This window comes from Brachyhypopomus gauderio, chromosome 7, assembly GCF_052324685.1.
Source record: "Brachyhypopomus gauderio isolate BG-103 chromosome 7, BGAUD_0.2, whole genome shotgun sequence".
NCBI lineage: Eukaryota > Metazoa > Chordata > Actinopteri > Gymnotiformes > Hypopomidae > Brachyhypopomus > Brachyhypopomus gauderio.
The window spans coordinates 27,551,689-27,579,688 of NC_135217.1; the positions used below are offsets into that span (position 1 = coordinate 27,551,689).

General features: G+C 41.4%; 2 protein-coding genes across 6 annotated transcripts; one reads left to right on the forward strand and one right to left on the reverse strand.

Annotated features, from left to right (window-relative positions):
• Positions 1 to 2: 2 nt before the first annotated feature.
• On the reverse strand, positions 3 to 19,828 carry hpn (hepsin). 3 transcript variants are annotated; one of them, XM_077012938.1, is made up of 14 exons: positions 19,689 to 19,814; positions 19,447 to 19,553; positions 19,149 to 19,264; positions 7,842 to 7,943; positions 7,369 to 7,410; positions 7,093 to 7,222; positions 6,674 to 6,790; positions 6,494 to 6,534; positions 6,220 to 6,385; positions 5,586 to 5,782; positions 4,217 to 4,312; positions 3,502 to 3,644; positions 3,178 to 3,342; positions 3 to 1,920 (listed from the first exon to the last, which is right to left on the reverse strand). In XM_077012938.1, exons 3-14 carry the CDS (start codon positions 19,165 to 19,167, stop codon positions 1,867 to 1,869), a joined length of 1,272 nt encoding a protein of 423 aa, XP_076869053.1. In that variant the 5' UTR covers positions 19,168 to 19,264; positions 19,447 to 19,553; positions 19,689 to 19,814; the 3' UTR covers positions 3 to 1,866. The 3 variants fall into 3 exon arrangements, with proteins under 3 accessions (XP_076869053.1, XP_076869052.1, XP_076869054.1); XM_077012937.1 differs by lacking the exon at positions 19,447 to 19,553 and having other exon boundaries at positions 19,689 to 19,828; XM_077012939.1 differs by lacking the exons at positions 19,149 to 19,264; positions 19,447 to 19,553; positions 19,689 to 19,814 and adding an exon at positions 9,490 to 9,514.
• On the forward strand, positions 17,792 to 27,998 carry LOC143519483 (V-set and immunoglobulin domain-containing protein 1). 3 transcript variants are annotated; one of them, XM_077012941.1, is made up of 6 exons: positions 17,792 to 18,043; positions 20,469 to 20,556; positions 21,000 to 21,380; positions 26,191 to 26,460; positions 26,571 to 26,655; positions 26,753 to 27,998. In XM_077012941.1, exons 2-6 carry the CDS (start codon positions 20,502 to 20,504, stop codon positions 26,805 to 26,807), a joined length of 846 nt encoding a protein of 281 aa, XP_076869056.1. In that variant the 5' UTR covers positions 17,792 to 18,043; positions 20,469 to 20,501; the 3' UTR covers positions 26,808 to 27,998. The 3 variants fall into 3 exon arrangements, with proteins under 3 accessions (XP_076869056.1, XP_076869057.1, XP_076869059.1); XM_077012942.1 differs by having other exon boundaries at positions 20,493 to 20,556; XM_077012944.1 differs by lacking the exon at positions 17,792 to 18,043 and adding an exon at positions 19,776 to 19,910 and having other exon boundaries at positions 20,493 to 20,556.
• The last annotated feature ends 2 nt before the right edge of the window (positions 27,999 to 28,000 follow it).

Consider the following 28,000-nt stretch of genomic DNA (forward strand, 5'->3'; position numbering starts at 1 on the left):
TCAAAATTAAGACTTTATTTCCACACCCAATCTTATGGATGAAATATTCACATTTAATATGACAAACAAACATGTTAATCTCATCCATGTATAAGAGGTAAGCAGTTAAAATTTCCATGATGTACATCATTTACATTGGCAAAAATTACTGTACTTTTATCCACAAAATGAAACAAAAGCATACAAAGAAACAACATCATTGTCTCTGATACATTAATCCTCAGGCAATGTTTTACACTGAACATCTTAAATAAGCCAAGATGAATTTCCTCCTATTGAACACTAACTTTTATTTTGTATTTTGTACTGTATTGTCAGGTAGTAGAAACAGATATTACATTAAGGCAGCTGTGAGATTTATTTAAGAACTTTGACATCAAGCACCTTAAATACGCCAAAGTTATTTCCCTGTATCTGAGCAATCTAATTTTTATTTTGTAGAGTATTGTGTCAGCCTGCTATAAAAAGCTAATATTACTAAATGTCATTAAATATCTACCTTTTTAAGTTGAATGCCCAAATTACAATATAGCAGCTTGTAACACAATCAGAAATAAACTCTTATTAACAATTAAACATGTCATTGCACAGTTTTCATATTTACAACCATGAACACAACATTAAGCAACAATACTGACTGGCACACCAACACTATACTACACACCAACACTATACTACACACCAACACTATACTACAGCTGCTAAATAAAGCAGTCTTTGGTTTGAACTTTTTATGTTAATTTCCACTTTTTCATGTCTATTAACAAAGAAGAAAAGACAAATAAACAAGACAAAAAAAAACCCCTCAAAAGATAAAGTCCCCCTCCAAAAATAAACACTGCAGCCAATTACCTCCAGGCCCAAACAACATGCTCATGCATACTGAATACACGACAAAATGTACATTATGACAGCCTATATGAGAAGCCACAGGTTTCTTCATTATATGTGATTTCTTTGACCTTGTATTGCCTGGTCTATGTTAACATGTTTTATTCCACCAATGTACTTGCTGCTGCTACGTGTGCATGACATGCTTGAAAAGCCTGTACAACAAAAACATCTGTTCACCCAGCCTTGAATTTACTGCTTCATATCTAAATATATCATATCCGTGTCTAACGGAACAAATGCAATAAACTGCATTCGATCATAGATTTATTATAGATAGTAATGTCAATTAACCTGGTCAGCAGTATTCACTGCTGAACAGTTTCTATCATACCAAAGTAAATTCCTGTTTTTGACAAGGACTGATGCATAAAAGTGATTGTGATTGTTTCAGTTAGATTAATTAGTTCACGTCTTCACCCCATCTGTCTATACTTTAAACTATTGATACTTTAAACAAACATTTAAACTTTCTTTCCTACTCTTGTGTTTTCAAAAAGGCACTTTTTGTATGATATATATATGTATGATATATGAAAAATGGGCTTTTTAAATAATTCCAAAATCAACTGCCATTTACAGCAAGTCACTGCCTGTACACCCATATTAAAATGGACGGCACTTTGCCACTGCATAAAAAAAAAAAAGTTTAGATTAATTTTCCTTGTCATATAAAATTAGCTGGTAGTAAACAAGACTGGCATCAGTGTCAATAATAAATTTCTTCCAGAAACTAGGCCACTTCATCTGACTGTTACAGACATTGCCTTCCATAAGGTTTGCTTCACGGTGACAATTTGAAATTCATTTAGTAACATTGGACCGAACTGTACGATTCTGTTATGGCAAGGCAACAGAAGAGGGCTTTGTGCTGTGATCGGTTCTCGGTTGGCCTTTAGGACATCGTGTTGTCCACTGCACGGCACACAGCAGACGGGATCCTCGTTTCCTCGGACAGTTTCATTTCTAAGTGAGCTACACTGTGGCTGCTCGAGCCATTTTATGGACTCCTGGGGAATTCTCATATGTCTAGGAACCAGGAAGAAGAGAAAATATAAAAAATATGAAAAATGGACTCAACTGGCCAAATTCAGAAAACCTGATGATAACTGTATTACATCATGCAAGATGTGTGACATGATACTTAATGCCTATTCAGTTACCCGGGTGATAATTGGCATACTGGTGTCAACTTACAGCCATGCTAAGTTCACCTGTGACCTATGTGAAAGCCAACCAAAACTACCATACATATTAAAGATGCAAGAGCCAAGAGACAGATGGCTGAATAACTCCTGCTTTCATATGATGATGCCAGTGATATGATGATGCCAGTGATATGATGATGCCAGTGATATGATGAAAAAATACACATCTGTAACTTTCAACAAGACATGAATTGTGCTGCGTTGATGACTTCAGTATTTTCTTATTAATCAAGGCAATAGCAGCAAAATCAAATCTCTCCTCAGTCTATCAATGTTTATAGTTTCTTTAACTACTATATGTCCATAATTTCTTATGACAAACATTCATGGCATTCTGAGATCCTGCTCATGCAAGTTACCTTCCTCTGTGTAAATCCACTATCACACATTTTTAAGTCACTTGGGTGCTAAATGGGTGTGTACAACATTTTGTTGTGTATGTGACCAAACACTGTTAGAAAGAACATTTAGTTTCTAAAATGTTCAGATGATATTTTTTGCAAAAGCAGTGTTCGGTGTGTCATATGTAAATTACACAAAATGTGGTAGTAATCAGTGTCAAGCAAAGGGTAAAATACACTAGCAATGCAATTTAATTGTTATGATTAAAGAAATGTGTTACTGTGGCTATATTTGCTATTAACATCATGTTAAATATGGTGGCAGACTTTATTAATTTGGCCTATTGAATATAATGTAATTCAATATAATATTAAATTATATAATTGAATATTATAATATATAATAATATATTGACTATAATATACTTGAATAGCTGACTATAATTATTAATCAGCCCTTAAATTTTCTTTATTTTTTATGTTGGAGTTTCATTGCAGCTTCATTGCTGACTGTCCCAATATGCATGTTATGGCTGCCTTGTCTGGCCTAGTTCTGGCCGGTTCCTGCTCTGGTCAAAGGCCCCCTGGCCCCACCCTGATCCTAGCTGTTTGCTTGCTCAACATGCCAGTTCAGACTGAAAAAGCTTCACATTAATTTATGTTTATGTACAAGATAAACATATCATCATGTCATCTGACTACCTTTAGAAACTACTGTTGTGATCTGTAATGCTCACCCTCATGGCGCTGGATATCCAGGGCAGGAAGCGGGAGACTCTGGTGTAGACGCCCGGTTTCTTGGCCATGGCACAACCTGTGCCCCAGCTCACCACACCGAGCAACCTGTAGCGGCTCGTCTTAGACAGACAGTCCGCTACCACAAACGGACCACCGCTGTCCCCCTGTTGCACACAGACAGAACCAACAAAGAAACAAGTTTATACAGAACTTTCCATGCTATTCAGTGGAAAACTCAGCATTCGACAACGAGTTATTGAATTAATGGCGCCCTCTGGTGTCTGCAGAAGGAAGTTCTCTGGATTAACTTGATGCCGTGTTACCTGGCAGGAGTCTGTTCCTCCCTTTTCATAGCCAGCGCAGAACATTGTAGTGGTGACCTGGTTGTCATAGTAATCGGGGGCGTTGCAGACAGCATCGCTTATGATGGGAATATGGGCTTCCTGCAGAATATTGGCTTGGGTACCTGAGGATGATAGAGTGAAAAAGAAAAGCAAAAACAGGGAGAATGAAAGAAAAGAGATTAAATAAGACAGAAGTGGAGTCATCAACAGGATTAGAAGCTCATCTCATCAATGGACCTGGATCTTTCATTGCCTGCTAGAACTCAGCACTCATTACTGTCACACTGCCCTCTCCTAATATTAATACATCCATTTCTAAATTCATGACAGGCTGGTTAATTAGCTGGTGAGTTGAGTCAGGTGTGTTTAAAGCAGTTCAGGGGAACTCCAGGACGAGGAGTGGCAAACCTGCCCTAGAACAATGATACAGTTTAAACACATGAAAGATTAGCAGAGACACACAGAATGAGAGAGAGAGAGAGAGAGAGAGAGAGAGAGAGAGAGAGAGAGAGAGAGAGAGAGAGAGAGAGACTGAGAGCGATTACTCTAAGTCTAGACATAGTTCAAGAATCAAAGCTCACTGGTGAGTTTTACAAACTGGTGAACACTAGTGAACACTGTTGAACACTGGGGTTGTCCCAAATATTGAGTCACAGAGTGTGTCGTGCATGAGGAATCATTACCAGTAACTCACCATAATACTCCACATTTCCCCAGCCAGTCACTGTGCCCATCTGGCCGTCTACCAGTCTCTGGCCGTACGTAGGCAAACAAACCGGCTGCATGTAGTCTGTCATGCAGCGGGAGCATGAAAGAGAAGAGCAGCAGACAGAGGTGCATGAGACTAACACCAGACTAATACCAGTACTAAAAGACTAAGACTAATCCCAGACTAATACCAGAAACTAAACCCAGCAACACGTGTTGACTGGGGCACTGAAATCTTTGTTTCAGCCATCAGCTTTAGATTACATGCCTTCTTCAGGCCTCATATTTGAGCTAAAATATGATTTTCCAGTATAATGCATGGGCTATATACAGTATGAGATCACATAGGACAGCACAAGGGCGGGTCGTAGCCCAAGAACAGGATCATAGGAGGGCAAGATTGTGCTTGAGTTCTTCCAGCCATGTAGCATCTGATACATCTGATATATATGATACATCTGATAATTAGGCTGCATTCTTTGTTGAAGAGATCTCATTAATGAAAACAATATCTAGCTTTCCGAAACAGCTTCAGACAGATGCGCCGATAAGCTGAGATGACTGATAAAGGAACTTATCGACGCTTCCTTTGCTTTGGGCCTGGTGCTTAGTGGCTGATCGGACCTTGTGTCATTTGACACCCTCTCTCTCAGGCTCGAGACCTGATTGGTGCATCAGTAAAGGGCAGTCGGGTGTGTTTCACGTCAGTAATTGTGACCAAGTGAATCAAATAACTGCACAGCTGGGAGGAGGAAGGGTTTAGGACGGCCAGCCTGTGCACAAGATAAATGCCACCAATGGGTTCAGTTCCATGATGAAGTCAGAGCCAATTCTGAATCCTTTTAAACATACCGCACGCATCAGAAAGGGGACCATAGACAAAGTGCTCTTAAGCCTCCTCTAGGTCGAACTATACTGTTTGCACATGTAGGTAACTGCAGTTCCCTCCAACATCATGTTCCAAAGTGAACACGTTACACGCCAGAGACGTCCTCTTGCTGTTTCTTCTGGAGAGCTCTGATAGCTCTGTCTTTTGTTCAGCCCAGGTTTAGGCAGAAGAAGAGCAGCTTTGTTCTCCAGACTCCTGGGCAACCTGACACTGGAGCGATGTGCAGCAGTGCTCCTGAGTTTACGCTCATGTACATTCCAGCATTCGGCAGTACCACAGAGTTCTGGTGAAATCTGCTGACTGATCTGGGGGTCAGATGTGCCGTGTGGAAGGCGAGTTCCATCCCTTCCTTACTTAAATCCATCTGCATGCCTTTTACACACCTGAGATTTATTTCAGAACACCTAAAATAAATCTATAACACACAAAGGGCACTATATGACAGATGCTGGGTATGAAGGCTCACCAGTGAACTGCAGTGGGTTGGTTAGGGCCAGGACAGCGATGTCTCGGCTGTTGTCATCTATGTTGGCGTCGACGAAAGGCAGGTAGCTGCTGTGGTAGACGACCGTTCTCACCTCACCGATCACCACGTTCTTGTGGATGGGGGTGTTGTAGATAGAGCCCATCAGGACTCTCCACCTCGACACGTGACGGTATCTCCTAAGAACATGGACATGCGGGCATGTGAGATGGCATATGTACATGTGCAGCATGGGTGTCCAACTACAGATATGTGGATCAGACATAATTGACTGTTAGGGCAGGGTGTGGTTTGTTGTGAAATACATGTGCTGTGTGTGTGTGTGTGTGTGTGTGTGTGTGTGTGTGTGTGTGTGTGTGTGTGTGTGTGTGTGTGTGTGTGTGTGTGTGTGTGCGAGCATGCATTGTATGTATTTGTATGTATGCAGTGTGTGTATTTGTGTGCAGTTGTGAAATGTGTGTTTGTGTGTGTGTGTGTGTGTACGAGCATGCGTTGTATATATGTGTGTGTATTTGTGTGCAGTTGTGAAATGTGTGTGTGTGTGTGTGTGTGTGTGTGTGTGTGTGTGTGTGTGTGTGTGTGTGTGTGTGTGTGTGTGTGTGTGTGTGTGACTCACTCAGGGAAGCAGTGTGCGGCACTGATGATCCAGCGGTCTGATATGATGGATCCCCCACACTGGTGAACGCCGTCGTACTGCAGGCTAACCTGCCATGGCCAGGAGCCCTGACGCGCGTCGGCCCCGCCCACAATCCTCTCCTCAGGCTGCATACGCCGCCCACAGTCTGCACGTGGGTGACAATGCACAACTCACTCACTAGGGGCACAAGGTCCGACAGCACAGTACACCTGTTTAACGGTTCATTGGAGGTGCAACACTTCCTGCATCTTACCTTGACAAAGCACTTCAAGGATTTGTCCTTTTTCACATTTACTGAAACATTCAGAATGCCGATTAGCTCAATATCTCCAACATGTGGCTACAGTCTGACATTATTTAGGTCGACACCCTTCACATCGGGGCCAACGTATGAACTGAAGTTCATCCATGCATGTGGTGTGGAGAACCTTACCAAGGATGCAGGGCAGTGCTTATCTTCTTCCCGTACGTTAACTCGCTTTCTTTTACGCAGAAGAACTCGTGACCGCTGCTGCTGTCTGGAGCACAGGTGACGGAGAAATTTATTGCCCTGAGAACGCAAGAGGGGGAAAGCGTGTGAATGGATTATGCAATGTTATGCCAAAAATCTATCTGCCACTTCCTTTGAATGCCTTTCCTTTTCATGTTTTTCCCACACATTTTTTCCCTTCTTTAGATGCACTCTCTCATTCTCTTACTCTTTTGCCCTATTTTTTTTGCCCTCTCCTCTCTCGCTCAATTGCTCACTTCCCAACATCTCTTCTCATGATTGACTTTTTCTGTCTGTCTGTCTCTCTCCCCCATCTCAAGCCCCCCCCCCCCCCCCCCCGCCACGCCTCATCACTGCATTACCTCACAAAGCCCATCTCCTCACAGCTGATGCCAGCGAGTAGCTGATTTGCACCGGAAGAGCAAACATGTCTCCACCTCCTCTGGACAGAGTCAAAAACCCTCAACCTCTGGTCAGCCACGCTAACCTGCACTGTACCAGAGGACGAAGATGGACATTACTGTAGCACAAACACTGAGCATGTCATGACTCACAAAATCAATTTTTCATCTTTTTCATATCATATTTTGGCATAAAACGCTACTGCAATTGGTTCATTTGCCCTCTGAATACCTTACCATCGTATAAACCTGTGTCTTCTGCTGCAGTTAAGTAGATTGCTGAAAAACAAACACATTTTATTACAAAACCAAATGCATAGCACTAAAAGTAGATTAGCACAAGACTTTGATGTTCCTAAAAAAATTCAAATTAAATTCAATTAAAATTCAAGCTGACAATAAATGCCACCTGAATCAGTGCTCAGCTCTGCTCTTAGAGATGAACGTTTCTGCAGAATCTAGTTGGGAGGTTCCCCATCTCAGATCTTCATGATCACATGGTGAAACATTTTGGTGTTTTTCCCTTTGTCACACCTGATTCACCTCATTGAGCGATTATCTCCATACTCAGAGGCAGGTACTAGGGCAGGGAAAACTGAACAATGTGCAGGTCACGCATCTCCAGGTCTTTGGGAGCAGAACTGAGCACCCCAATCCTACAGAATAGCTAAGTGACTACATTTCCCAGAGAACACAGCAGCATGTCTCACCCAGTGCCCAGATGGCAGCTCCCAGTCCACCCAGTATGACCACAGTCAAACCCGCAGCAAAGGCCGCTCTGCATGGGCTACATAGGGCCATCCCTGGTGCTCCTGTCAGAGAGAAACTAGTAGTACATTCTAACAGAGGAGCAAGTCAAAATAAAGGGAAGAAGTCAAAAGTGATTTTCACTGAAAGCCAGATTGGCCTGTAAACAGAGCACAGTGCAGGTACTACTGCAGAGAGAAACAGAAGAATGAGATCAATAGTCCAAAGTCAGCGTTTCCATGGACACAAAGCAAACTGCACATTTAATACCAGTGCCCTACCATCTCTCTCTCTCTCTCTCTCTCTCTCTCTCTCTCTCTCTCTCTCTCTCTCTCTCTCTCTCAATTACACAGACGCACACAAGAGCAGGCTGTGGTGTCAGTCTGTACCAGGACAACATTTGTGGAGCTGGTCACGGCACTGGTCAGTTACATAAAGAGTCACGCGCCCTCATCTGATCTTGGTGAACATCTCTAGGTGCTTAATAAGGTTCTAATGTAACCTTAGGTGATTAGGAAACATCAGTAAATCTCACCAATATTATAATAATTTACTGTCAAAATAAAAGCCATTTTCTGTCCAATTAAGATTTACTGAAGACTTTAAAATGTCTACAAATATCTACAAAAGTTTCCAATATCTCATCTTTTATGCCTAATGAAAAAACTGAACCTGAAAAACTCTGAAATATCCCAAATGCATTTAATTCACCCACATTTCACTTTTACCAGACTTTTTCCACTTCTAGTTGTATAACTGTCCAGGATGCAGGAATACAATCCTCAGGGTTGCCAACTTTTCAAGATCACTTGGAGTGATATTAGATCTTGTAAATTGTTGACGGTGGGGGCATTATGAATTGTTGATGGGGGGGTTAAATTATTAGCGGGGGGATGTAAAATGGACACAAATTGAGTAAAATATCGCAATTAGTAACTCATTGAATCATGGATGTAGATCGGAGATTAAAAAAAAACTAGATTTTTTCAGCGTGAGAAATCGGATGTATGGCGTGTGAGCGTGAGAAGACAGTCAAATGCGTGTGATTTATTACAAATGTCACACACTTGTCCTGACTGGGAAACCGCGTTTTCATCTCACACACATGCGCGTTTGACGAAAATACCGGGGTGAACACAAGCGAACAGCACATTAAAAAACAAACACAAACTTCGATATAAACATAAGGCGTGATATGTTTCAGGACTTTGTCACGTTTGGAGCACACTACGAGCTCTGTTATGTACGCAACTGTTGTTTTCTAAGTAAAAAGTGGATAACCTCCGTTATCAACACTCGTTACAAAGCCACTGACCTGCGCTCACCTTTAGGAAGAAGAGAACAGACAGTGTCAGTAGTTTTGAAGCTCCCTCAGTCGTGTGCGGTGCCTTTGCTGCACCTCATATGTGGTTTATTACAAACGTGTGACAGAAGACCGCGTCTCACCAACGAGACTCAAAGCAGAGTCACTTCATGCCGCTAGTCTCCCGTTTTCCACTACGGTTTTAAAAGTATTAGCGGCTCGCTAGGCTTGTAAACTAACCGCGCAGCACGAAGCAGTAGCAGTGTGTCGCCCTCAGAGCTGATGAGGTAACCGGCCACGACACATACCGTTAGTGCAGGTGAGAGTGGACCGGCTGGGGAGACCCATGAAACCAGGCAAAGAGCTGCAGGTTGGCCACTCCTGTTCTATACCATTAGAAATAGTCCAAGCTGTTTTAAAGCATCATAATTACCCTCATTCATTGTAAATAGCAACTCCAGAATTTTTTAAATTTTTTTATTCATTTCTCAGGGCAAATATTAGATCGTTTGTCAAAGTGGACAGTCTTTTTCACTGCCTGTCAAGCCCCCCTGAAGCCAGAACCAGTGGACACAGGGGGAGGCGTTGAGAAGTGAGTTCGGATCACGTCAATCTTTGTCACTGCCCGCCAAGGCTTCCTGAAGCCAGAACCAGTGGACGCAGGGAGAGGCCTTGACGAGCGAGATCGGCTCAGGTCCTCCAGGTGGTGCAGGTCTTGACCTTCCAGATGCAGCTTATCCCAGCTCTGCTCAACAGCCTTCAGATATCTCTTGTACTGGCTGTACTCCTTCCGAGAGCACGGCACCTTCTCATCATGAGTAATGAGGCCGTGTTGAAGTAGCCTTTTTCTGCTTGGCTGGCTATAGAATGCCTTCAGGTGAGGATCATGCAGACTGCAATAGGTCAAGTCTGTCTGGTTCATGTAGGGATCCCGCAGGTCAAATGTTGGTAATGGTTGTTCAAGTCTCTCTCCCAGCTTGCCCCTGTAGTAGAGCTCAGAAGGTCTGGAAGGCCCTGGAAGACACTCGCCTTTCTTCATGCTTCGAACTGTGCCAATCTTGTTCCAGTTCATTTTCTTCATATCCGTAGTTGTGGTCGTCTCTTTCTCAACAAATATCTTTGTTTCTGGTGTTGACGGCCTTGTCGACGGCCTTATATACACGTCAGGTTATGTTGTGTTATGTTGTTACTATAGAAACGGAATTATCAAGGTCATGTATTCTGACGTCATTTCAAGGTAGCCAACTCTCACGTATTTGACCGTCTTCACACGCCACATATCCGATTTCTCACGCAGAAAAAAAAAATCTAGTTTATTTGCCCTCAAAGCAGTGACCGAGAAGCTCCATGCTGCCAAGGCTAACAAGCTATCATCAGTTTTAATTCTTCTAGATCTTTGTGCAGCCTTTGACACTGTCAAGCACAACATCCTCCTCTCTGTTCTTTCTAGCCTAGGTGTTACTGGCTCTGCTTGGAAATGGTTCCAGTCATATCTTTATTAGGGGTGTATTCAACTAAGCATTTTCATAGTCGAATCTGATTCGTCAGCTTTCCCCTTTAGTCGACTAATAGTCGAATCGGGTTTATTTTTATTTTTTTTATTTAGAGCATCTTAAACGGGATCCTGTTCTCATTCAGGACTTTTTCCTCTTCAAAGTAAAAACCTAAAACACTCAGATAAATGAATAAACACGGTAGGTTGGCTTTATTCAGCTTTGATTTATTTACTTGTTTATTTTTTATGAAACGTTAGAGAACATTAAACGTCAGTGCGCATTGCGCATATCGAACTGTCAGACAGGCACTCTGCAAAATGTCAAAAATATTTTAAATAAAATATGCCTGCCTGAAAATATTAACAAATTGACACACAACAGCAAAAATATATAAGGAAAGGTTCAAGTAACGGGGTTTAAAAGCAAACAACAAAAAATGTCTATAGGCCTACTTGTCGAGACGCACCGCGACGAGACGACACGACACGACCGAAACGACAAACGGCTGAACTGTTTTTTCCACCTTACGCGTTTTAAATGGTATACCATGTTGGTTGTTGTCGTGCGAAATGAAAGACGTTGATGACATAACTTGCACTTTACCTTGTTTGATTCATCTTTATCTTTTTCAAAATACTTTTGAAGTTTTTTAGTAGATGCTGACTATCGTGTAGCGTGTTCAGCTCCGCTCATTTGTTTTGTGCAACAGCAGGGTGTGATTTATTAATGTGTAGTAAGGAATATGCCTATTGTTAATATAACAGACATAATTTTTAAATATTTATTAACAGAAATTAGGATGATTTTATTTGACAAAAGGCTATATATAACGAAAACAAAGACATTTCATGTAACAACTAATGCTTAGCAGCATCCTTGGGAACCCCCATGCAGTTAGAATGGTACATTCGACTATGACGTTCATAGTCGACTAGGGGGTATAGTCGACTATAGTCGAATCAGCGACTATTGCAGGTCACCCCTAATCTTTATCATATGTTTAAAGTCTCATGGAAGACAAAGCTCCAGACTATTCTCCGTCCTGGCTCCAAGATGGTGGAATGATCTTCCATTAGTTGCTAGGACTGCAGAGTCTATTGCTATCTTCAAGCGTAGACTGAAGACTCACCTGTTTGTTGAGTTCTTACCAGAGCACTAACTCAGCTGATACCACTTGCCGTTGTTCTTAATTTGTATGTCTGTCTATGGTTATTTGTGCTTCTTGGCAAATGCCTAACTTGCAAACACTAGGTAATGATACTGACTCCTGTAGTTTAATAGTAGTCTGACTCAATGGTGTCTTGAATTCTGGCCTATCTGTACTATTTCCTAGGATGTATTCTGTGATCAGAAGCAAAGCATTCAATGAGTTACTAGTTCGCTCTGGCACCAACCACCGGCGATCGATCATGATACAGGGTTGCCAACTCTCACGCATTGAGCGTGAGACACACGCATTTGACCGTTTTCACACGCTCTCACGCCACACTTCCGATATCTCACGCCGAAAAAAAATATCCAGTTTATTTACCTCAGATCCACATATATGATTCAATATGTTACTAGTTCGCTAGCTCTGGCGCCATCCACCGGCGATATAACACTGAATCTGTGTCCATTTTACTTTTTACCCCAGACCCGAAGATCAAACAGGAATTTAAAAAATCATAACCAATAATAGGGTATACGCTAATTTATTGCAGATGTTTTTTAACAAATGAACAGTATTCCCTCCAAAAATAAACATTTTGTACTGTAAATAAACAGGGACACATCGTAAAGTGCGGGACATCCAGAGACAACGGCTGTGTTCGAAATAGATTACTACATACTGGATACTGCATACTGGACTCAGTATATACTGGATACTGCATACTGGTCCTCGTAGTAGTATGCAGTACAGTTTCCAGTATGCGACAAAAGCAAAGCATACTACGGGGTCACATGATCGTAGCGTTGCATGATGGGATGCAGTACACCACGAAGATAGCTCTGTTTGCGTACTGGAATATTTTGCGGAAGTAGTAGGTCATCCGGGTATGTTTCGCGTACTGGAAAATTTCATTTTGGTCACATACTGCATACGGCATACTGATTTGGGGCTCGATCAGTACGCCAGTAGTATGTAGTAGGCTATTTCGAACACAGCCAGCCACTATTAATCTCTCCTCCATTTTGCAATCGGAACAAATAATCAGTAGGAACCAAAGTCAGAGGTGCGGTTTCGGAGGAGGGTGCAAACTTACTTTCTGATTGGTAGTCGCCGCCGCGCGTCACTGCTCATTTGCATAAAGTTGAGCCAAGCTCAACTTGTTCGCGTCGCTCGAATCGCTCACTTCGCGTCGCGTCGCGCCGCGTCGCTGGGTGTCACTCACTCTCATTGAAAATGAATGACTTCCGGTCGCCATGTCGCTCTCGTCGCTTTCGGTGTGAACGCACAGTTAGGGGTGTCCCGAGATTTGTGATCCAGCAAGCAGCCAGAATGACGTGTGAAAATACAGGTATTACTATTGAAGATGCCCCCGTCACTTTCAAATCGTTTGTTTGACAGCATTTTGGGAACCCAGTGGAAATGATAAATGGCAAGAGAGTGACTGATAAGACACGGACCATATGCAAACATTGTATGAAAATAATGCCGTACACCGCGACTAATACGAGCAGGATGCAGAGACATTTACAGCAGCACCACAGCTCAGTACTCAAATTAACACATACACAACAGAGGTAGCAGGGACAGAACGGCGCTTTGGCAAGTTGAAACAGCGAAGGATATCGGGAGCAGTGTGGGGATGCTAATATTCTTAAAAATGAACATGGCAGTGTAGTTACAGCAAATTCAGTGACATACTTGGTCAGGCTCTGTTTGCACCATTTGAATTCTGTACTGACAGAGAATAACTTTTTGTTTTGCACATAATACAGTGAGTCCCTGCTTAACGATGGGTCCGGTCCGAGGCTGAAGTTGGTCACTTATTTGCAGTTTGAAATTCGTTTGGTTACTTCTTCGCAGCTCCTTATCTGGCGGCTGAAGTTGTTTCCTTATTCAAAAAGGGTGTGCTCACGATGCGTGTTTGCTGCGCACTTTGTTTAAAAGAGATAGATTAAACAAACGAGCATAGGAGCAAACATTTAAGAGGTCAATGTTTCCCATACTGATTTTGTGATTGTAGAAAAAAATAAAAATTTAATCAATCAATCAATCAATCAATCAAATTTTATTTATATAGCGCTAATGAAAGCATTCCTTTTGTAAAATGGTTTCTATTCAGATACTGTTCTGCTATGTCGCGGGAGCAGATGGAAGAACGATGTTTGTAAGCAACAATAATATATGATAGATGTATGATAATGTCTGAAGGTCATGTTTGTGTTATCATAATGTTTATGTCATGAAGAATGAATCTGGCTAGCGTTAGTGTTTGTTGGTTCTGGCTACCTTTATGGCTGCTTGGCAGCTAGTTTGACTAAATTTGAAACAATTTAAAGAAAGGGAATTAGCACTAACTACGCTAGTAGTAAGCAAGCTAAAGTAGCATTTTTTTTACGGTTCATGATTTAACGTAAATGTCACAACAATTTCATAACATGTATGTTTAACATTGTAGTTATATGAGACATAAATAATTTTATTAAAGCATTTCAATTATTAAAATGATTGGAACAAACCTGTAGAAGCTAAAAATACACCTTTCAAATCAAAAGGTGGGGGGGGGGGGGGGTGAACGGAAGTTGTTGAACAAGATTTTTTTTTCGGCGTGAGAAATCGGATGTGTGGCGTGAGAGCGTGTGAAGACAGTCAAATGCGTGTGTCTCACGCTCAATGGCAACCCTGTAACCTGATCACCATTAGCACATTCTGGTATTTGCTGTTGAGTTTCACGTGTTTACAGGATTCCAGAATATTGCTACAAGTTAGCAATGGTGCTAGTCCATAAAAATCAGTTGGTTAAACACACATCCCAAACCCAAACCTCCTTCTCCAGCACCTAGTACACTTTCACTCTTGCTTAAAGGTTTCAAAAGAAAGAGTTGCCTCCCACTTTTGTCGAAGTGTATAGCTCTCTTACACATGTACACATGGCGTTAGAATATGTGCCGTTATCGACCGGGTCTTAAGGAAGTTTTTTGTATCCTGGCCTAGAGTGTGACATAGTGGACCCAAAGCAAATTCTAACACTGCAAACCTGAATCTGGACCCTGTATGAGCAGACCATGGGAAATGTCTCGATGGAGACCAGTTCTTTCCCTGTCTCCCTCTCTAGTTCTGTTTCACTGAAGGAAACCCAAGCCTCCCGCCTTGTTGTTAAATAGAACGGAACATCAACAACACATACCCTGTGGGACAAGGAGCTAGATTTCCCATTTTCCTTGGCAGAACATCGGGGGTACTATAGTACAATGGCTTTCACAATATTTGAACAGGTGTGTTTTTAGAGGCATCTGTAATATCACTGCCACACACTGTGGTCATAATGGAAAAGGCTGTGAGTGGGGTTGCATTAGCCTCAGGAGAGCTTTAATGTCCAGTTTCCCAAAGGTAGCAAGTGCTAAAAGCTGTTAGGAATACTTTCCAGACCCTGACTTAAGCCTAAGCCCAGACTAAGAATCTTTTCCAATGGTGATTCTCCGCTGGCACTGCCATTTGGAGACTCATTCCATTCCCAAAAACGTTCACTGTTATTTCACAGAGATTTTTAGAAAACCGGCCTCAACTGGCAGCAATGTTCCTGTGATTGCAAACTATTAAAGACCATAGCAGGTGTCTGATGTATAATGTATGCTAAAATATTAGATCCAAGCTGAATTTGTTAATAAAATATGTAAAATGCACTTGTGCACATAATTATGGAAAAGATTCCGTGCCTATTCGAAATGTAATCGCTACTAGGCAAAAATTGAAATGCATTGAAATAAATGTCTCCTTTAAATGTAATGATCACGAGATTGATTTAAACACTGATGTGATGAAAACATGCCACAATGAAAAGTAAAAGCTCCAGTGTGTGTGGATTTGTATTGAAAGAAAGAAACGCTGAATTCGTGCCAGAAGCCACCTTGAAATACAATCGACTGCGCTGCTGTTTGCAGGGTTCATCCACCTTTACAAGGTGAAATTCAAGCACATGTACGACACTTTCAAGGTCCATTTTCAATATTGTCCAGCACCTTCAGCTTAATTAAGTTAAGCACGTAGTCGTCTGTAACTGCACCAGCCTCAATTTGTCCAATTAGACTGTTTATTTCCTCTTTTATTCTGTCGTGAAAAGACATTTCTGCTGCTTTCAAGTCCAACTACGAGCGATTGCTTCTGACTGGAGTCTAAGCCCCGCCCCAAATTCAGGCGAGAGTTCCTATTGGACAGTGATTAGATTTCATTCTGGCACGAACACAGCTTCGCAGAGACACACAGTGGAATACAATGACGTTCAGTCGATTGCATTTCAAGGTGGCTTCTGGCACGAATTCAGCGTTTCTTTCTTTAAATACAAATCCACACACACTGGATGTTTTCATCACATCAGTGTTTAAATCAATCTCGTGATCATTACATTTAAAGGAGACATTTATGTCAGAAATACCGTAAAAAAAAAGAGAAAGCAATACCTCGGTGCCGTGATTACATTTCGAGCTGTATTATATTCAATTCTGGCACAAATTCAGCGTTTTGGTTTTGAATGGTAATTCTTGTGTATTGTTTTTCAATAAAGAGATAAAGTGCATTGAAATGTAATGTAATAGTGCTTTTGCATTTCATTGTGGCACGTATTCTGCATGTTTGTATGGAAAAGCAATGCATTTTGTGGATTGCATTTCAATTTTTGCCTAGTAGCGATTACATTTCGAATAGGCATGGAATCTTCTCCATACATAATAAGGTGGCCAGTGATTGTACATATCACTTAGGCATTTCTACTTGAAAATGAAAAAAATGCAACTTTTGTTTGGAAAAATGTTTTGACAAAACAACATAACACACAGGATAAAAAGACCGGTTATGGTCTTGTTTATAGCAAAGCATTTCCTCTGAAGGTCTTCTGAAGGCCCATCTCTTAACATAAAGGAAAGGTGACAAAAACCAATCAAAATAAATATATACTGGAGGCATGACAAGGGGTTATTGCATCATGGTGCAGATCCAATATCATCATATCTGTCAGCCATCATAAACCATCAATAGCATTGTCTATCGACATAATCATACTGTCCATAGGACTTTTAATTTTTACGTTGTCATGTACCACCCAATTTTTCTTATTGTGATAACTTTTGTCTATCGCATCCAAAAGCACACACTACTATACTAAACAGAATTGTGTGCTATTCAGAGATTCTGCCAACTTCATGCCACTTAACTTCACAAACGTTACACCTCGCGTGTGAACAACTGATCAGTCAGAGCGTCCCAAACATGTCTAAACTGTTTGTTTGTTCAGTAACAGTACATATTCATAAAACAGAAATATAGTACTCTGGAGCATGTAGGATGCAGCATGCAGTTTGGAACACAGAAATGAACATCCTGTGGGCTATTTCTGTCATCTGACACATTCCAGCAGCCAACATGGCCCTTGTGCCCTAAGGGACAGTTAGTTCTTTTGGACAGTGCTGGTTTTGAATGGTGAAATGGCCACACCTGACTGACAGAGATGCAGTAATTACAGGCAAATTGTACACTGTGATCCTCACTTGACCAAGCAGTACCCAAGGGCTTGTTCATTTATGCTAGACATGGTGGCCACAGCCAGTAAAAATTATATTGCTGTGCCAGACATTGCAAAGCTAAATTATACTATAAATTACTACTAATTTACTACTATAAAAGAAGCACATGTTTTGTGAGTAGTATTTTGTCTGCCATTCTGCCATAGAATGTGTGTGTGTGTGTGTGTGTGCGTGTGTGTGTGTGTGTGTGTGTGTAACTGGGAGAGTATCTCTAGTGATTCATAAACATTTGACTCATATGCTCCCCAAGGCCAAATTCCAGTAAATGCACTTTATTATGGTCTAAAGGAGTCCACCACACACATGACTCAGACGTTGTCCAGTGTTAGGAATCAATGAAGCATAAGCACATCCATAACCAACAGGAGACAACGGTCCGTCGTTAGAGCCACTGTTTCATATCCCAAAAGGTCCAGGTATAATTTTGTCAGCTACATCGGGGAAGCCAAAATGAACATGACGCATGACGGGTGTGTGAATTGCCTGCTGTAGTTATCACTAATCAAGACATCGTTGTGTCATCACATAACACTGACACACCCTTTTTAGTCAGGGTTCATTGGAGACCAGGCTAAAATTGTTTAGGGTGCATCTGTTCAGAGGGCACAAATAACTTTATTTTCTCAGAGCATTCCATAAGGTAAGTCCACTATCAACTTGGTAACATACATACATTTAACAAAACATACATAATGACGCTAGTTTGTTTACCCTAGTGATACGGTCTATGTACAGTACAGCAGTAAGTTTGCTCTGCATTTGATATTCGCCAATCACAGATGACCTGGTTAATAAAAGTATCAAAAACAAATCATACGCACTAAAGTCTAGTATAATTTATACTTATTGATGCGTTACTATCAAACAACGACTTTCGGCACTGGTAACAAGATGTGCTAACCTACATCCGCGTTAGTAACGCTCAAAGATATGGGCTTCGGCACAGATATTTTCAAAATAAAAGTCACCCAGAAAGCAATGAATAACATCTGTATTTGCTAATTTAAGAAATTGCATAATGCATAGCTGACAATGCGAAGTATTAAACCTTTGATAATCTAGATTATGTTACAGATGTCTGTTGTTTCATATTGGAAAGGCTACGGAAGCTAGGCCTTCACTATAGCCACCCATTTAATAATTTAATATAGGACCACATTTAATCTTCAGTTGAAAATATGAAACAGTTAATTATTATATTATATATTATTATATATTAAATGTTATATTATTGTGTTAGCTATAATGAACAAATAAGACATATTCCTGTTGCACAAACTATATTGCTCCTTCTGTGTACATCAAAACATGAGTGTTGCGGTGCTGAATTGAGGTCTCTTGAGTTCAACGAAACAGCCTCTATGTCTGAACTGACATTTGAGTGGTAGGCCTACTTAGTAAGTCTTGAATACAAGTGCGCAAACTGCAAGTGGGGTATTTTCACAGATGGATGTAGGCTAATCTTAACTATTAACGTTTTCGTTCGTTAACTACTCTTAAAGTAGTTTCTTTGAAGCGACTTGTAGGAAAACCTTTCCTTGCAAATCCTGTCGACAAACAGTGACATTATTTCGTCTCGTTAAACAACCTCTGACCTTGCTACAGTACTAATAACCAGTTATAACATGGCTCTGTACAAAACAGGTCCAATCCAGGAATGGGTGCTAACTCCATTAATATTTAACAGCAAAGACTCGTCCGATGTCTGCTGTCAAAAAACAGAGACATTTGTGTTCAGAACTCACCTATCTTTTTCTCTGTCATCTTCAAAACGAAAAACAGAAAACTGAAACTAATCAAGAGGATGATGTCCTCCCGAAAGCGTCGTTACTACGACCACTGCCTCTTTTTCTTGAATAGCCTGCAATTATTAGAAAGAAATCGCCCAAATCAAACTCCAGTAATGGAGAAACATGGGTTAAATAAGTTAAATAAACCAAAGGGCAACCAAAGTTACAATTTTAGCGAGTACATACAATAAGCTAGATCTAATATTTTCATTGTTGTGACGTGTTTAGCATTTAAAAACAAAAGCATTCATACATATATAATTTATTTCCAGTTGATGCGTTTTGTGAGTTGTATCGACACATCAGCCCAACGTGGATGAGTATTGGAAGGCCCAGATGCAAAATCCCTTGTGCGATAAACTGTAGACATATTCATACGTTTTTGACTCATTTAGGCTATATGTATGGCGTGGAACACTATATTTTAATTGTTTGTACTTAGTCAAAACAATGTAATGTATGGTTAATAATTAGCCCACGAATATAAACACTTACCTTTTATTCGCAGCAAGTGTCTGCATGAAGTCCTGAACACGAAACAAGCGACCAAGCAAAAAGTCGTAAACGAAGCCTTTTCTCAACAAATCCACGCTGATATTTAGGTTTCCACGGAATGTCCAGTTCTATTTCCATGGAAGTTCTATCGCGACAAATGTCCTTACTCTCGACCAGCTTTTCTTCTAACCGTTTCGCAACCTACTTCTTCCCGAGGGCCAGGTATGTTGGCAGAGTTTGGGCTTTAGGATTACAGGTGTTGTTGGCGGACCCCTGAAAGTGAGCGCATTCCTTTAGTCATGAAAACTCTGATACTGATAGATGTGTGGAGTAACGGCCCTTTCTAACAGACCACGTCACGTTGTGATAAGACAAGATTAAACAAGATTAAATAACTGGTAATACTTTGGAAACACAGAACTGATTAGTACATCAGAAAATTATTGCTTTTCAACATCAATATTAATTCACATTCACAACTATACACATTAGGTTATATATTTACAACTAATGCGAAATACAATATGGCATTTAGTAGGCCTACAGAACGTTTAAACAGCAGTCATCAAGATCAGCAACTAAGATATAAAATGAGTGTAAGTAGCTACAGACTTTCAACATATTCTCCATACAATCTATCTAAGTTCCGAAGAATGATAGAACTAAATGAAAAGGCCTGCAGGCAGCCTTGTCACATATGGTGATTTCCTCAAACATCAGTCTGAAAAAGAGAAGTATGTTGTCACACTCTTGGTTTCTGAAACAAACTGTTCTCCTCAGATTTGAGCAAAATCTATTCAACAGGCAGCTGAAATGGACATGAATCACCTTAAGAGCGGATGGCTGTGGACATCTTTTGTGATTTCAGGTGAGGCTGAACTTTATACACAACTTTAACCTTTTGCTTCCCATATATCAAACACCGACTTAACACTGACTGTGTTTCTGGGAGTCCATCGGATGCAAATTCAACTGAAGATGGCAGTTACATGCTGCTTTGAGGTGCTGCATTTGAGATGCAATTACTTTCAATAAATGTGTAAATGATGTGTGTGTGTGTGTGTGTGTGTGTGTGTGTGTGTGTGTGTGTGTGTGTTTGTGTGTATATATACACATTATATATGTATATATATATATATATATATATATATATATATATATATATATATATATATATATATACATTAAGAAGAAGAAACTGGTGCCCTCTAAAGGGACACAGTTGTATGACAGACAGTTGGTATTGGTTTAATCAGTGGATGTTATTGATAATGCAGCTCTCTATATATTATAATTATATGTTTTGTGCAGGTGTTTTTGCCAGCGACTGGGCTGTGCGTGTGCCGGCTCTGCCCGTCCGCGCCCCAACAGGGTCTTCTGTGACGCTACCCTGCACATACGACTTCCCCGAGGTCTTGGGGGGTCCCCGTCACAAGGTGCTCTCTGAGATGTGGTGTCGGAATCAGAGTTTCTGCATCACGCCCATGTACGTCTACCACAGTGCGGGCATCTTCCCCGAGCCTGCGTACCAGGGCAGGGTGCGGTATCTGGGCACGACCGGTTCCAAGAACTGCACGCTCCAGATAGCTGAGCTGAAGCCCACAGACAGTGGGGTCTATGTGTTTCGTTTTATAACCGATCACCCAGTGAGCAAGCTGCCAGGCCAGAGGGGACTAACCTTAGAAGTGACAGGTGAGAAGGTAACAAGACAGGGTCCTTTTGAAAAGTACTTTTACTTTACTCATTTTTAACGTTCATTTGTACATGCCAAAGCAGTACCGTTATTGCATCGTGAGGACATAAGTCTTTTGACTGAAGGATTTACAATTATGTGAAAAAAGAAAAAGCAGTCAGATCACTAGACCATTGTTGTGGAGTGATTAATGATCTTTCATTGCATGTGCAGTGGCTTGAAGGATTGAACGCTAGAGTATAGCCATCCTTTACAGAAAAATAGCAGAGAAGGTGATATTTTAACTGGAGTGCAGTTGGGTGCTTCTGACCCAGAAAAAAATTATATATTTCGTAAATGAAGTAATTAAAAAAACATAGACCTATTCATATAGACATCTTTATCCTGGTTACACTAGGGTGCATTTCTTATGAAACATGGCTCATTATTATGATCCGCTGCTCTGTATTTGTCAACATGACCCTTCTGGTGATATTTTGAAGGGTTCTGTAATGCAAATGTGTTAGCAAAACGACATTGCGATTGTGGTGTATATAGGTTTCGCTTCAGTAAAAACGTAACAATAATGCATTAAGATTGGCCAACTCCACCTATAAACCACGAGTTTATGATCTCATCGTTCCTATAAAATGTTTGATAGGTGTGTCAGGATAACGCCAGCCTGCATCATATACAACTGTTGAATTATTGTATTCTGAGAACTGCTGAAGTGGATTTTTATTTTTTTATTGGGGGGGGGGGGGGGGGGGGGTGTACAGAACAGCATGAAACACGACTTAAATATAACACAAAATGCGATGTGTGTGTGTGGGTTGCTGTTTCCTTGAGACTTCCCCATTTTGTTCCAGTACACACAGGGGTGTCAAACTCATTTTCACCGCGGGCCACATCAGCATAATCGTTACCCACGGAGGGCCATATGTAACTTATAAATGTACCTACTCCTTAATGTTAAATACCTCTGAATTTATTACTTATTCAAGTTACAAATATCACAGATATATTTGCGTAAATGTAAAAAAATATTTGCTTGTTGCTGTTATAACATAAATCCTTTACATTTGTTAGGTTATGAAACCCACATTACTCCATCAATCAACGATCAATCTATCTAAGTGAATAAAGAAAAAATAATCAACTATATCACATTTACTTTGTTCAAAACTTGAAATATAAAATAACTGAAATTAGCGATTGTGCTTCAAAAACGCCCCCGCATCAAAAAAGCCACAACAAAGCAGCTTTTACTGCCGTTTCGTTTGTGGTTGTGAACACATTCTGTTGTGATCGCAGTTTGCTTTTTAATTCTTTGACAGTTCGTCGTTTTTCTTGATGGCTAATTTTGGCATACTTAGCTCCGTGTTTGGTCGCAAAATGCAGACGTATATTGTACTCTTTGACAACCGCCACCGATTCATACCCGTTTTTCTCCTTGAAGCGCAAACATCGCTTCCCCACCTTTCTTGAAACACCTTCTATCTGCATCAATGTTTCTCTTCCTGGACATTTTGGGATCATTATTTATATTTCCCAATTACACTTATTGGGAAATCGCCTCGATAGGAAACACTGTAGTGTCGAGATGCCGTCACTTCGCGGGTAACATAATTGTGGGAAATGTAGTTTTTGCTCACTTTTACTTTTTTTTTTTTTTTTTTTTTTGACAATTTGGCTTTTTAAGCTCTCGCGGGCCACATAAAATGACGCGGCGGGCCTTGAGTTTGACACCTGTGCAGTACAAGGTAGCAATAGAAAAGACGGCTGAGCCTAAATGTCAGATATTTCCTTAAAGAAGCTTGTGCAACAATTTTTTTTAATCTCTTTGCTCAAATCTGATATGTCTGCTATCTGAGATCAGGATTCTGTTTTAAGTGTAGATACATTGTAGATCTAATGTTGGAGAATATTGCAGGCAGGCATGTGCTCCATCATGTGAAAGACGTAGTTGAGAGAAAACCCATTATGACAGGCCACCCCCACCCCCTACGCCCACCTCCAGTCCCCACCCTCCACCCACCCACCCACCCATTAGCTGCTGCTTGAATGTTTTGGTCTCTGTATACGCCAGCGAGCTTGAGAAGCCATCATGACTGATGAGCAGTAGCAGGACATGCATACATGCGTTGCCATAGCAACAAGCTCTGTACACAATAGCCCATTCACTTTACTCCACCCTTCACAGGTGGGATTCAACTGTTGTGTGGTGGCACTATATGCAAATGTGCACACATGCAAATAGGATCAAGAAGAGTTTTAATTATGGTTACACACACATTTGCTGAATCCAAAAGCATAGGAAGATTCTGGACTGTCTTTGATTGTCTCTGTATTTAAATTAATTATTAAATTTTAAATTAATGTCGTCCAAACCAGCATAAATATGCAGCTACACATAAATGTTGAGAGTGTTTTTAATTTTGCTGCTTCTTTGTACCTTTGCTGCAGTTAAGGAATTAACAGTACTTGGCAAAGAGTAGACAACCACAGTTACAGAGTGTTGATGAAGTTCATTGTGCAACAATAATGTGTTCAGTCAAAGCAGCGGTAATTACTGTCCTGAATGTCTGAAGTAGTCCAACCCTCACTGGTCGGCACTGATAGGTATAAGCCATTCACAAGAGCTTGTTGATCAAGGCTGTATGTTAGTCTTGTTACTCTGCATCATCTGCCTGATAGGAGAAGTGTGCAGAGGTTGTGTGGGGCTTGGGGGTTGTGGCTGTGCATGCTCCATGTTCCATACCATAGTGTCCTATAGCAGCTCCCATACCATAGTGTCCTATAGCAGCTCCCATACCATAGTGTCCTATAGCAGCTCCCATACCATACTGTGACCTATAGCAGCTCCCATACCATAGTGTCCTATAGCAGCTCCCATACCATAGTGTCCTATAGCAGCTCCCATACCATACTGTGTCCTATAGCAGCTCCCATACCATAGTGTCCTATAGCAGCTCCCATACCATAGTGTCCTATAGCAGCTCCCATACCATAGTGTCCTATAGCAGCTCCCATACCATACTGTGTCCTATAGCAGCTCCCATACCATAGTGTCCTATAGCAGCTCCCATACCATAGTGTCCTATAGCAGCTCCCATACCATACTGTGTTCTATAGCAGCTCCCATACCATAGTGTGTCCTATACCAGCTCCCATACTATATTGTGTCCTATAGCAGCTCCCATACCATACTGTCATGGAGCTGCTCTAGAAGAGGCTGAGAAGTTTAGCTGGAATGCCATTTCCGCAGCCTTCCTGGGAAGTACACACACTGAATCCTTTATGATGTGATGTGTTTTGCTGGTCCAACTGAGGTCCTCACCCATGTGAACTCTCTCACACTCTCCATCTTTCTCACCTATCTGTAGTGTTGTGTGCTCCGACAACCCTCTCCTTCCTGGGACAACAATCATCTCCCTGGTCTTATCTGTATTCAGGGATAGGTTGTTTTCTTGACACCATGCCACCAGGTCTGCCACCTCCTTTCTGTGTGTTGTTTCACAATCCACAACTGTTCCATCATCAGTGAAGATGATGATGCTGGTGTTGTACTGGGAGACCACACTGTCATGTGTGAGGAGTGTGTACAGCAGGGGGCTCAGCACACACAGCCCTGAGGGGCTCCCGTCTCCACAGTCCATGTGCTGGAGGTGCTTCTGCGAACTCTCACTGACTGGGGTCTGTCAGGTAGAAAGTTTAGCACCCATTTACATAGGGTGGGTGTAAGTCCTAAAGTGAGTTTGATCAAGATGTCTGTGTTGAATGGCAATCTTTGATAAATAACTATCCTTGCCCTGCAGATGTGTTAGGACTGTGTGGATGGCAGTGCTAACAGCTTCATCACTGGTGGGGATTCAAAGTGCTAGGTATGCTCCCCTGAATGGGAGCCATGACTCAGTATTCTGTCACTACTTCATCGCAATTTTAGTCAGTGCTATGGGGCAATAGGTTACTGCTTTTCTTTTGGGTTGGGTGTACAGTGATGGTGAACTTGAAGCAGGTGGGCAGTAAAGCTTGGATAGTTGTAATATGTCTGCAAACATGTCATCCAGCTCTAATCAGCAAACCTTGAGTGTGTGTCCAACAATATGGCCTGGGCCAACTGCCTTCTGTGGGTTTATCCGCTTCAGAATCTTGCTCACATCTGCCGTTGACACTGTGAGTGTCCTGTGTGTTCCCTGTGGCATAACCGATCTCAGTGGGTCAGTGTTGAGGGCCTCAAAGCAAATATACAACCTGTTCAGGTCATCTGGCAGGGTATTGCGGACGCTTGTGACCCGCCTGCTCCCCTGCGGGTGCTCTATGGTTCTGCAGGCCTTGCCACATGTGCCTGGAGTCTGTGGTGGTGTGGCATCTCTCCAGCTTCAGCCCCAGCTTCAGCCTCTAACCTCTCCTCGCCTCTTTGATGGATCTATGCAAGCCATATTTGGCCTTCCTGTAGTCCTCAGTCTTTAATGAGACAAATGCAATAGATGGAGCAACCGGGTAGCACGGAACCAACTTCACAGTTTATCCTGGGCTATGTGATATGTCCCATCGTGCTTTGTTCTCGGTGCAGGTACGAATGAAGCCTATTACACTCGAAGCACACACAGTATTATGATGTTGCCTAGCAGCAGTTCCAAACGTTTCCCAGATAGTCCTGTAGAAGATGACCGGGTTCCTCAGTTCAGACAGATCTACTTACTGAGGGTTCCGGCTCGAGAGTTGTTTGTGTCTTTTATTCAGAATTGCATTCATTTTATGGTATTCAAGTACAAAAATAAAATTGTTATTATGACACTTTTGCATGCTTGTTCCGCTATATTCCAGATGGACCAGTTAAGACTTTGGTGACTGTCACTAGCACAGGGCACATTGCTGAGGGCAATCCACTGACCCTCACATGCACCAGTTACGCCGCCTCACCTGTGAGGAACTACACGTGGTTCAAGACCAACGGAGCCATAACATTATTAAAAGGCTCGGGCCAAAACTTCAGCATTGAGTGTCTGACTTCTAAAGACAGTGGCTTATATACCTGTACGGCCCAGAACACCTGGGGCTCCCAGAATGCTTCAATTCAGATCACCATCCAGAAAGGTAAAGTGTGCCATGGAGTCATTACAATCTTGGTTTCTCTTCCTTCTTGAGTATCAAACACAGCCTAAAGGTGCATTCATGTGTTATCCGGGTAAATGTCTGTACTGCAGGTAGCCCTGTTGTCCTCGTTGGCATTGTGTGTGGACTTGGCATCACACTGACATTAGTAGCCATTATTGCTGCTTATGCCAGAAGGTGAGGAAATGTGTTTCTTTAAATGCACTTACTTAAGATAAACTCACCTCAGGACACAAACAAAAATGGAAGACTGAAATAAAACTCTTTCTTGCAGGCATTTGGTCTCTAGGTCATGTCAGCTAACGAGTAATGATGAAGGATACCTCTGACTTTACACTATATCCAGCAGACATCTGCACACCAGGGACAAAGACCAGGTGCCCAGATCATCATACTGCACTGAATGAAATTGGAAAGTAACTGGGAACTGGATTATTTTTTTACCTTTGCATTTCATAGCTGGTTGGATGTAAAAGGTTGTAATGGAGTTAACTGCGACTCAATGCGACCTTTAATATGTTGAAAGGAGCTATATAAGTGAAAAGTTCATTCATTCATTCATTTCATCTATTGAACAAATAAGGTTTCTTTAAGTGAAAACATGGCTATTATATAGGTAAAATGTAATCATATTTATAATAACTTATATTTTAGTGCAGTTAACAATTTAGATATAGAATAACATCACAGTACATATCCTGTTATTGGGTTTTATGATGATACAACTTGATACAATAATGATACAAAAAATTATTTTTCAACATGTTTTGTTTTCTAACTTACAACCACATGCAATATACCACATACTGTATGTATAATACTCTGCCAAACAAACCAGATACTTTCAATTAGTCTGCTTCTTTTAGGTATTAATGAATTCTATAGTAGTATCATGCACAACCTTTTGATTGACAGCAGTACCACTGATGATGGTGGTACGGCCTTATGAGTTTGGTCTTCTGTGCCTTCTTTTTCTATTGACCCATGTTGTCTAAGTTATACCAGGCCACAATTATGCAGTCGACACATTTAAACATCACAACTGGACATGCACCTCTGCAGCTGACATTTGGAAATGTATCAAAGCTCGTCTCCAACCAAAGCCAGTCTCCAACCATCACTTTGTGACACACCCAGAACTATATTTTGGATGAAGGGAAATAAACGCATAAATGAATAAATAAACAGACTTCATGCACATTTGTGACAACTACATGTGACTATTGCATGTGGTGATGTGGTGATAGGCAGCCAGATATTATTCTAAGATCAATCTGATAATATATACTGTCACGGTGAGGCGGCCCCCTACTGGCCGCCTCCATCCACAGAGGCTGTTGTTGTTGTTGTCTGGTGACGTCATGTGCGTCCCTCAGGTGGGCGGAGCCTGTGATCCGTCTCAGCTGAGGGTCGTTTGTTTGCCTATATATGTCTTGTCTTTGTACCAGTTGACCGCTGGTCATTATATCCTTAATTTGGATCTATTGCACGGGTTTTAGGTTTGCACACTTTCTATTAAACC

Excerpts from the sequence above, each read along its gene's own strand:
- hpn (XM_077012937.1), bottom strand. Across the intron at positions 7,223-7,368 it reads AGACACAGGTTTATACGATG|TGCAGGTTAGCGTGGCTGAC; the intron begins GTAAGGTATTCA and ends CCTCTGGTACAG. Across the intron at positions 6,791-7,092 it reads GAGGAGATGGGCTTTGTGAG|GGCAATAAATTTCTCCGTCA; the intron begins GTAATGCAGTGA and ends TTGCGTTCTCAG.
- LOC143519483 (XM_077012941.1), top strand. The coding sequence starts at position 20,502 with ATGGACATGAATCACCTTAAGAGCGGATGGCTGTGGACATCTTTTGTG. Across the intron at positions 20,557-20,999 it reads GACATCTTTTGTGATTTCAG|GTGTTTTTGCCAGCGACTGG; the intron begins GTGAGGCTGAAC and ends TGTTTTGTGCAG. Across the intron at positions 26,461-26,570 it reads TCAGATCACCATCCAGAAAG|GTAGCCCTGTTGTCCTCGTT; the intron begins GTAAAGTGTGCC and ends TCTGTACTGCAG.